This window comes from Mytilus trossulus, chromosome 7 (genome assembly GCF_036588685.1).
Source record: "Mytilus trossulus isolate FHL-02 chromosome 7, PNRI_Mtr1.1.1.hap1, whole genome shotgun sequence".
In the NCBI taxonomy this organism is placed as follows: domain Eukaryota; kingdom Metazoa; phylum Mollusca; class Bivalvia; order Mytilida; family Mytilidae; genus Mytilus; species Mytilus trossulus.
The window spans coordinates 408,584-419,863 of NC_086379.1; the positions used below are offsets into that span (position 1 = coordinate 408,584).

General features: G+C 36.6%; 1 protein-coding gene across 1 annotated transcript; it reads right to left on the reverse strand.

The window, feature by feature from the left end:
• Nucleotides 1-1,965: 1,965 nt before the first annotated feature.
• Nucleotides 1,966-6,666, reverse strand: LOC134724454 (ER lumen protein-retaining receptor 1-like). The gene is made up of 4 exons (XM_063587470.1): nucleotides 6,518-6,666; nucleotides 4,572-4,831; nucleotides 3,386-3,663; nucleotides 1,966-2,577 (listed from the first exon to the last, which is right to left on the reverse strand). Exons 1-4 carry the CDS (start codon nucleotides 6,627-6,629, stop codon nucleotides 2,493-2,495), a joined length of 735 nt encoding a protein of 244 aa, XP_063443540.1. The 5' UTR covers nucleotides 6,630-6,666; the 3' UTR covers nucleotides 1,966-2,492.
• Between the last annotated feature and the right edge of the window lie 4,614 nt (nucleotides 6,667-11,280).

Consider the following 11,280-nt stretch of genomic DNA (forward strand, 5'->3'; position numbering starts at 1 on the left):
GGTGGTCCATTAAAGTTGAAAAGTTGTTGGCTTGGTCACTCCACTGTAAGCTACGGTTGTTTTCGACAGTCGTAATCGTGCAGGTTTCGTGTTGGCCAATCAGCGTACACTGTGTCTGTCTTCACCACGATCACTGCACAATTGGAATTTTGTATCATTGCTGAGAATCCTGAGCCGACCAACTAGTTCGCTTTTGTCCCGAAAAGTAATTTAATAGTTTACAATGTATTGCTTTTCATTGATTACTTGGTGAACTTTTACACAACAGCTATGTTTTGTTTTATGTTTTTGTTGCATTTCTGTGCCAATTAAACGGACATTCTTGTGGAAGATTGGTTGTGTCAAATTGTGTCAAATTGTGTAAGATGTTTGGTTTAATCGATATCTCAAGCCTGATGAATGTCAATTGTTATTGGCCGTTTTCATTGTTTAATTGATTTCCTTTTGTTAATGGTTTTTGATGATCAGCTGTTGCAAAGATTTTCTTCTTTTTCTATAGGGTCTTTCCAATCGAGTTTGTCATGTCAGCATTAATGGGTTGCGTTAAATATTGTAGCAGCTACATAGTGCTACGTAGATTTATGTCTACTGAACAAGTAGCTACCCTAGCTGCTATCAATATCTATGTAGCAGTTAGGCTAGCTTCATGTTCAATAATAATAAATCTACTTAGCCATATATAGCCGCTAAGATATTGAACACAACCCAGGGTAAAGATGATCTACGATGGTCGATGGTCCATATCTTTGAAAGACTGTCGATGCTAAAAATCGATTATGCTTTGGAATGTTCGAGATAATAGTTTAGTAGTCTTGACTTATTTATTTTAAGAATCGTACCAATAAAAAAAAAACCACTTAATAAGTTATGAAAAAACAAAAAATCCACCTTTAGGTTTTATCTAAAGTTGTATTTAAAAACTTTAACACGACACATACATTATAATGACATTTAATCGACTACTCATCGATTATGCACCTCCGATTTTTTCCAATAATCGAGCAGGTGCCAATTGCCATTTTTCCTCACCCAGATCACCGTCCGATTGATAGTTTGCATCATTGCTGTAAACCTTGGGCAGACGACCAATAGTTGAATGTTATGGTTTGGAAGAGTAATTTAATGTACAATGAATTGCCTTTCGGAGGGGTATTTATTCATCTTGGTTTCCATCAAATCTCCTTAAATAGGTATATTATAGTATACATTCTGAATTATTTTAGAATGGCCTTAAACAACAAGGCGTATCTACAACTTCCGTGATAAGCAGTAGGATGTTACAAGTTTACCATTATTTAAAGACACCTTTGAGACATGATTGACATTGTTTATTGACTTCTAAATACTGTGTTAACTTTTTACCCAACACATATATTTTGTTTTAAAGTTTGTTGCGTTTCTAAGGCTTTTCTACCTCAGAGACGTCTGGCATATATACAAAATTTAGTCCCGGTATCTATGATGAGTTTATTCTCAATGCTTTTCAACTTCGTAGTTATATTTGACCTTTTTAACTTTTTGTGATTCGAGCGTCACTAATGAGTCATTTGAAGACGAAACGCTCGTCTGGCGTAAATACAAAATTTAATCCTGGTATCTATGATGAGTTTATTTACAACCACTGGGTCGATGCCACTGCTGTTGAAGTTTTAATTCCCCGAGGGTATCGCCGACCTAGCCCAGTAGTCAGCCAACAATTTTGACATGAATTATCATTGATACGGTCATATTTATGAATTGATTGTTTATAAAACTTTTGAATTTTTAAAATACTAAGGATTTTGTACCTCGGGAATGGACTACCTAAGCTGTATTTGGCAAACCTTTTTGGAATTTTGGTTCTCAATGCTTTGCAACTTCGTACTTTATTTTGGACTTTTTAACTTTTTGTGATTCGAGCGTCACTGATGAGGCTTTTGAAGACGAAACGCGTGTCTGGCGTAAATACCAAATTTAATCCTGGTATCTATGATGAGTCTATTTATTCTATGCATGCCATTCTAACGTCTCGGAAGATTGTTTGTGTCAAATTATGTTACTAATAGATGGCGGTTCAATCTCAAGCCTAATTCGAGCCAATATGGATATAGAGGCGGATTTATGTGGGACAGGTCACCCCCTCCTCTTTGTGGGAAAACAGTCATTGAGTTACATAGGCAATCACTGAATTTTGACTGAAGCGTGCCCCATTTTAGGCAGACAGTGCCCTACCCCCTTTTATGAAAATTCTGGATCAGCCAATGAAATATATATATGTGATTTTATTTTCAATGAAACCATTTGTAGACTAAGAAATGTGGAAAAAATATCCTATAGGTCAACGCTTGGTCTCAAAAATGAAAATAGTCTTGTTTCTACTACACTTATGGTGTATGTTGTTATATATTACATCTATGTACATTGAAACATATGTGAAGCTAGCTTTAGCTGTTCACGAAGTTGTTACCAACGATTTGATGATTACGATCATGGCAAGATACATTCTTTACAAATCACACTTTCATACTTATTCCCGGCCATCGTGATGGTTGAGGCAGTAATGTATGTTCTGATAAAAGTGTATGTTTCTGTTGATTTCTGGAAATAAAAGTATGTATATATATATAAAGGAGTAGTTCTAAGTAAGTTAGATTTTTAACTTGTATATTATTTATGTTTGGTAAGAATAATAATTAATGGATGCTCCAGTGAAAGTATCAGCTTTCTACGAATTAAAAAGCACGAATAATTTTAAATACGTTTTCAATAGCGATTTTTCTTTTCTTAAATATACGTAGCTGCTTAAATGAAAATGCATGCATGTATACGTACTAAAACGTAGCCTTTACATTTCAACTATACTGACATTTTAAAAATAATGACTTCCTCCTTTTGAATTTCAACATGCATTGGTTTCAATTCAGCGATAATAAGCTATGAATTCTCGTCAAAATTCGAAAAGACAGACAACATGGTATACATGTGCCCTGTCGTGGTGTTCCTGTTAAACTTTATAATTTATTGAGGTTACGAGCCGCGATTATTGATGAGACTTGAGAAATTAGGGTGTCTTAGGAACTCTTTTAATATTGGTAATTTGATATCTTTGGAAACTCTTTAGTGACGTACTAACTTTATTTAGTATATGCATAGTAATATTGCTCAATGAATTTAATATGTTAATATGCGAAAAGGTTCATATACTGAGAGATATGAAAATAAATCTTTCGATTTCTATACAAATGGAGCGTCTAGATGACAGAGTTTACTTTATGGAGCTCTGTCTACAGTGCTATTTAGTTTCTTATGTTTTGACTCAATCTCTTTTTTTTATGAAAAAATATAATATAATATAAGATATTCGTAACATAAAACAATGTTACTGTATTCATTTTATTATACATACCTTACTACACGTAAGCGGAAATCATTACGCTTTGAATACAATATCAAAAACATAATGTATAAGATGCTCTGTAGTAATCCTGAGTTTCCTGCTATAGATTCATAAAATCCCTCATTTTTGTATCTATACATCCAGTTCATAATATACAGAGCACGATATGATCCCATGGCAGTCAGATAATAACCAATCAGTCTCTCTGTGTCGCCGTTCTTGATGATCATGAAAAATTGTGGAAGGATTGCAACAGACTCTAAGTATATTGAAAAAGTCCAACAGAACTGCAAAATTAAACTGCATGGTTATTACTGTAGGACAATAAATCATACAATCTAGTATATATTTGTTTAGGGGCCAGCTGAAGGACGCCTCCGGGTGGGGGAATTTCTCGCTACATTAAAGACCTGTTGGTGACCTTCTGTCTGCTGTTGTTTTTTTATTTGGTCGGGTTGTTGTCTCTTTGACACATTCCCCATTTCCATTCTCAATTTTAATACTTAAACTGAAAACGTAATAAAATTAATCTTTACTAATGATGTCAACACTAATGTTTAAAAATTATTTAACAAGTAGGGGACGATCTTATTAACTGCCATAATTTCAGTCATATCTCCACGGGATGGTTTCGTCAATGTGACAGAGTGTTTTTGAAATAAAGCATATTGTATTGTATTGTATTGTATTGTCATAGTTATCAGACGGTTTTCACGATTTGTATGCCAATCCGGAGCACATGATAACAACTCGATTGTCGACATGTGGGGTTTATTTTTTTCGCAATCTGTAGTTTTTGTGTAGTGTTTATTTTTCATCCATATTGGTTTTTATTTTTGGGAGAGTGCGTGTTGTCATTCTTTCTTCCACTCACCAATTCCAACAGGTATATATAGATTAAACCGTTGGTTTTCCCGTTTGAATAGTTTTACACTAGTAATTTTGGGGCCCTTTATAGCTTGTTGTTCTGTGTGAGCCAAGGCTCCGTGTTTAAGACCGTACATAGACCTATAATGGTTTACTCTTATAAATTGTCATTTGGATGGAGAGTTGTCTCATTGGCACTCATACCACATCTTCCTATATCTATTTACATTTCTCTTAGAAGCAACTGAGTTAAAACATGTGAATTTTGAAGAATTACCTGATGATAAAAATAGGAGATTAATTTCCTAAAATACATGTATAGGCTTACCTCTGATGGTGACAACTCATAATTAACAAAAACAGCAAGTGTACTAGAGGACATGATGAGTATTTCTGCACGAAATGTATCATTACTTTTGTCGAAGGTATATCTGAACTTGATGTATATCAAATATAAGGTGACATATGCTGTTATGATGTAAACCACTTTTAAACTACTGGTGTATACAGAAATAAACGAAGTGAACAGATCCACATATCTTGTGGTGAAGACTAAGGCAAACAAAATCTGACTTTTACCAGAAATACCTGAAAAAGATAAAGGAAGGTTACATATTTTAATGTTATTGACAGTGTAAAAAGCATTTCAAAAATCTCTATAGTTATGAAAATGTATATATTATTTTGTTTTTTAATTTTCTGAATTACAGTCGGTAAAATTTTATATTTCAAATGTTTTAAAGTCCTGACTGTGTTGAACTTTATTGCATTTAGACAATAGCAAAGGCAACTTTTTCGAAACTTGCTTCGATTACCGAAGGATAAATGATCTATAATGATTAGACTTATATCCAATCCCTTACGTTGGAGACGGCTTGAGTGTTTTCGGTCGTGATCATCATTAAAGTTTGATAGAAAAGTTTACCAAAATGTTACAAGATACCAAGAGGACACAAAAATCACAAGCCAAAGAATATGGACACAGCCATTGGTAAAAGCTAGAAAAGAATACATCAGTCCACAAATACTTAACATGGCTGACTAAAAGTAAGAGATATCAGAATTATATCATCGCAGGGACTTACTATACTAGTATAGAAAGTCCCGGATCATCGATAAGAAATACAATGCATGGATTAAATCCATTAAGATATGCGAATGTCAAATATGAAACGAGTTACCAAACCAATTTAAATCACTTCAAAATTTCTAAATTGTTTTCTAAAAACGTATTGCTAAGGTTAACATATACTAATTTTTATACCTTTACTTCAGTTTTATTGATCTTTAAATTTGTGTTTTAAATGCATGATTGCCTTGTTTGTGTTGTATAAATTGTGTTCATATTTTATATATGCCTTCAACCCCATTGGGGTATAAATGTGCATTTATTCAATAAACTATAAATGTATATGTTTTTTTGAAGTTTCAAATCTTTCAGTAATAAATAGCTTAACCATTTTGAATTCTGTTTTTATATCTATATGATATCGTTATATATCACTAAAAGGGAATGTCAAGAAATAGTTCATGGGACATTTCGTTAACCACTATAAACATAATGAATAAAAAAGAAGCATGTAGTTCTATATCTGGATATCTGCGTCAATATCTCGAATCACATTGGAAGAAAATGTTTAGTATTACTCATACATTGTAATTGATTTTCTATACTGAAGTAATATAAGTTTAGTTAGGTCCCTCATAGTTAGAAATTAACAGACTTTCGGTTTACTCGTTGAGATCTTATAAAATGTATAGTCTGCGTTTTAATAAGTGAAGCAATGTCCTTGCTCTTGAATGTCGTCGAGCATGCATTAGTATGGCGTTCATTATTACTGAACTAGTATATATTTGTTTAGGGGCCAGCTGAAGGACGCTTCCGGGTGCGGGAATTTCTCGCTACATTGAAGACCTGTTGGTGACCTTCTGCTGTTGTTTTTCTTTTTGGTCGGGTTGTTGTCTCTTTGACACATTCCCTATTTCCATTCTCAATTTTATTGAATGATAAGTTGATTTTAGAATATAAACATATTATAATATTAACTATAGTACATTAATGTGCACAGTAAAATAATTATCAATAAAAAAGACAATATAACTTAATTTATGTTCAGGAAATCTGAGCACTGAGGTAAATAGCTGAATGGAATCAGATTTAAGCAGGCTATATGACATAAACGATTAACAAACGAACTGAGTAAACGAAATTGTTTTTGTTTACGCACACACTGAGGACATTGAGGGGGTAAACATGGTAAAGGTTTGACTTACCAAAAACGGATTGAGATTTCCATATATAGCTCAACAGTATAATGATAGCTACTACATGCAACATGTCCCCACAAAACCGGAAAATATTCACATTGCCGATTAAAGTTACCATGTTTCAAATTAAGGAAGAAGCTCCATTTTAAATATTGTGAAAGTTATTTTTAGATAATAATAATTACCCAGGTAAAATGTAAACAGAGGTGTAAAAAAATGCAATACGTGAACCAAAGAAATTTTAAAGCTTATTTTTAATTTCAATTATATTTAAACTTGAAATAACGAAATTATCTTGTGTAGTTTCGCCTGAAGGGTGTGGAACTATCCGGAAGCCTTCTCCATCTATTTATGACGTCTTGAAAGGCTGTTTTTTTCTGTGACGACTTTCTCTAGTCCAAATAATTATGACGTCTTGAAAGGCTTTTTTTTTCTGTGACGACTTCCTCTAGTCCAAATAATTATGACGTCTTGAAAGGATATTCTAATTGTTTTCTGGAAGTCCTATAGGGATTTTCATGTCAATACTAATGTTAAGGGATATGTTTGAGGGGGAGGGTGGAAGTTGGAGATGGTCCAATCTGAGATCCCGAGTGTATTTTTACTTAATTCCGATTTCTTGTGCTTAAATTCATTCCAAAATCCCGATAGAATAACAGATGCTTATTTTGCTAATATAAAAAAAAGAAGATGAGGTACATTAATTAATGATTGCCTACTGTTCAATGCAATCAGTCTGTCGATCTCTTGTGCAAATTCCCTGTATCTAATTAATATAAAATATGATGGACTATTGGCAGAGTGCAGAGATAGAGGATGGCAGACATGGAACTTTCCTGTTGAGGTTGGCTGCAGAGGCTTCCCTGCACAGTCAGTGTGGAGAATGTTTTCTGCAGTTGGAGTGACTGGCCAGAATAGAAGAGCAGCAATCAAAAACTGGGCCAAGCAGCAGAGAAAGCATCTTGCTGGATATGGACGAAGAGAGATAGTAGTAGCTAGAATCCCACCACCAATGGACAGTGATTGATCACCACTGTGGACCCCCCCATCATGAGAGTGTACCGAGCTAGGGATCGAAACACATGATGATGTATGGCCTCGGCTGAGGACATTGGCGGTGTTTGCAGTAATTCCACCAGTACTGTACATGTATGTAAGTAACTTATAACCTGGACCTACCAGTGACTGCTGGGAAAGACTAGCTGACAACCAAGAATAGAATGGTGACGTCTGGAGAGACAGATGACATTCGGAGAAGACTGAAACCAGGGTGTGAAGGGTTGGCATCCCAACACACTGTTCCTGTAAAGGAACACCATACCAAGCTACAGAACAGAATAAAGAGCAATACCCCCAGGGTCTTCTGAGAGAGGGGGAGGATGAGAGACCCCTTGAGCAGGACAAAACGGTAACAACTCGGCTAATCCAACGGACTTTGAATGAAACAACGACAGAAGCCAAGTGTCATTGTGGGAAGGTTTGCAAGAACTTAAAAGGTTTGAAGATACACCAGGCAAGAACTAAGTGTGGATCTGGGAAGCAACAAGGGGACGCACAGTTAACACTGATGAGACGACGGAGGACCACAGCCAGGAAGCACACCACAGTGCTGAGGACCTCTTACCTAATGAAGCTACTCAGATCAACATTGAGAAGGAGCATTGGAATCAAAACCAGCAGAGAACATCGACACCTTCAGCAGACAGCAGGAAAGAAAAGAAACAATGGCCACCAACAGATGATAGGAGATGGGAGATCTTTGATGAAGACCTAGACAAGATCTTGGATAATACACTTACTGGAGACGTACAAAGAAAGATATCAGCATTGTCAACTATTGTATATGCAGTAGGACAAGATAGATTTGGAGCTAGTAACACCAAAACAAGAGAAGGCACTCAGGGTAACATGAAACATAACAGACGTCAACAAGAAATACAAACACTCAGAACCGAAATAAATGATGTCACAAAGCAGTATAAAAAAGCAAATGAGGAGGAAAAAGAAGAATTGAATGAGTTAAGATCAAACACTGAGGGAAAGAAGAAACAGTCTACAAAGAGCAGAAAGAATCAGAAAAGCAAGGAGAGAAAGAGGGAAGAAGAGTGCAATGTTTGTTGCCAATCCCTAGAAGTTTACCAAAGCAACACTGGACGGAACAAAGGCGGATTCAGTTAAAAGCACGAAAGAGGAAGTGGAAAAACATCTATCAGAGACACACAGCGACGAAAGTCAGTGGGAACATCTAGGTAACTGCGATAGGATAGAAAATGTACCAGAACCAGAAATACCAATGAATACTAAGGAAACATCATGGAAAGAAGTGTCAGATGTAGTGAAGAAAGCCAGGTCTGCATCATCACCAGGACCAAATGGCATCCCGTACAAGGTATATAAGAAGTGCCCGAAACACTTGTGAAACACTTGTGGAGGCTACTGAAAGTAGTTTGGAGGAAAGGGAAGATACCATCATGTTGGCAGAAAGCAGAGGGTGTTTTATTCCAAAAGAAGAAAAATCGGAGGACATCATACACTTTCGGACAATTTCCCTCCTAAATGTAGAAGAAAAGATCTTCTTCTCTATTATGGCAAGAAGGATGACATCATATATGACAGATAACATCTATGTAGACACTTCTGTACAGAAGGGCGGAATACCAGGATTCTCAGGATGTATTGAACATACAAGCATCATTTCACAACTTATTCAAGAGGCCAAAGTGAACAAGAAAGATCTGACAGTAGTATGGCTAGATTTGGCCAATGCCTATTGAACTGTTCCTTACATGCTGATACAACAATCACTAGATCATTACCATATTCCTGACCACTTTAAGAAAGTGATAAGAAGTTATCTCAGTGGGATTGAGCTGCGATTTACAAAAAGCACATTAACAACAACATGGCAGAAACTACAAAAAGGAATAGTCACTGGATGTAACATCTCAGTAATCTTGTTTGTCATGGGAATGAATATGATTATTAAATCTGGAGAGAGAGAAACTAGAGGCCCGAAAACATCAACTGACATCAGGCAACCACCAAATAGAGGGTTCATGGACGACTTAACCATCACTACAGATACCCATGTCCAGGCTAGATGGGTATTAAAGGCCTTGGAAGAGAGAGTAACATGGGCAAGGATGTCTTTCAAGCCAAAGAAGTCTAGAGCTCTAATTATAAGGAAAGGGAAGAGAACACACCAAGTCGAACTGAAGGTGCAATGAGAAGTCATTCCATCAATAATAGACAATCCCATCAAGTGCTTAGGAAAATGGTATAATGACTCTCTAAGTGACAAAAACAATATCAAGAGAATTGAACAACAGGTTTCAGAGGGAATGAGGAACATCGACAAGACAGGTCTACCAGGGAAATTAAAGGCATAGATATACCAACATGGACTCCTGCCAAGGATATCATGGCCACTTATGCTGTACGAAAAAAACCTTGACAACAGTTGAAAAGCATGAAATAACCATCAACAGACATCTACGGAAATGGTTAGGTGTCCCTCCAAGTTTTTCAACTGTAGGACTGTACAGCAGGACAGCAAAGTTGCAGCTACCATTTACATCTCTAGTGGAAGAATTCAAAGTTAGCAAAAGTCGCCTTGTGGTGACACTGAAAGAATCTAGAGATGACAAAGTAAGAACAGCAGGTGTCCAAGTAAGAACAGGACGAAAATGGTCAGTATTAAAAGCAGTTTCAGAGGCAGAGAGTAGATTGAGGCATAAAGATATTGTTGGAACAGTGGCAGTAGGACGACAAAGCCTTGGTACATCAAAAAGTTGCTACTGGAAGAACGCTAACACACAAGAAAGACGAAGTCTTGTCCAAAGAGAGATTAAATCTGGAAAAGAAGAAAACAGACAAGCAAAGACAGTAGAATTAGGGAGCCAAGGTGCTTGGTCGAGATGGGATTTGGAACAACGATTCCTTACATGGTCAGATATATGGCGATATCCGCAATACCAACTTCAGTTCCTTCTGAGATCAGTGTATGATGTGTTACCGACACCTTCAAATCTGCACAGGTGGAAACTATCAGAAAAACCAGACTGTCCCTTGTGCGGAAACTCTACAACATGTTCTTTCAGGGTGCAATATCGCTCTTACACAGGGGAGATATACATGGCGACACAACCAAGTACTCCGGGAACTTGCTGACGTTATAGAGAAACAGAGGAAAGATGCAAAACACATTAGAGACAAACCTATCAAGATCCAGTTTGTGATGGAGGGTGAAGTAGGCCAGAAAAGTAAAAAGAACATATCAGGAATGTTTAATCAGGCGAAGGATTGGCAGTTAGAAGTTGATCTAGGAAGGAGATGCAATTTCCTGATGTTGTACCAACCAATCTAAGACCAGACATGGTCTACAAGCAGTAAAAAAGTAGTAATCATAGAGTTGACAGTTCCCTGGGAGGAGAGATGTGGCGAAGCAAATGAAAGAAAGAGGGCAAAATATGATGAACTGTTGGCAGAGTGCAGAGATAGATGATGGCAGCCATGGAACTTCCCTGTTGAGGTTGGCTGCAGAGGCGTCTCTGCACAGTCAGTGTGGAGAATGTTTTCTGCAGTTGGAGTGACTGGACAGAATAGAAGAGCAGCAATCAAGAAACTGGGCCAAGCAGCAAAGAAAGTATCTTGCTGGATATGGATGAAGAGAGATAGTAGTAGCTGGAAACCCACTAACAATGCACAGTGATTGATCACCACTGTGGACCCCCCATCCTGAGAGTGTATCGAGCTAGGGGTCGAAACAC

Coding starts and splice junctions, on each gene's coding strand:
- LOC134724454 (XM_063587470.1), bottom strand. CDS start 6,629: ATGGTAACTTTAATCGGCAATGTGAATATTTTCCGGTTTTGTGGGGAC. Junction 4,832..6,517: donor GAAATCTCAATCCGTTTTTG/GTAAGTCAAACC, acceptor TATCTTTTTCAG/GTATTTCTGGTAAAAGTCAG. Junction 2,578..3,385: donor TTCCGCTTACGTGTAGTAAG/GTATGTATAATA, acceptor TTTTATTTCCAG/AAATCAACAGAAACATACAC.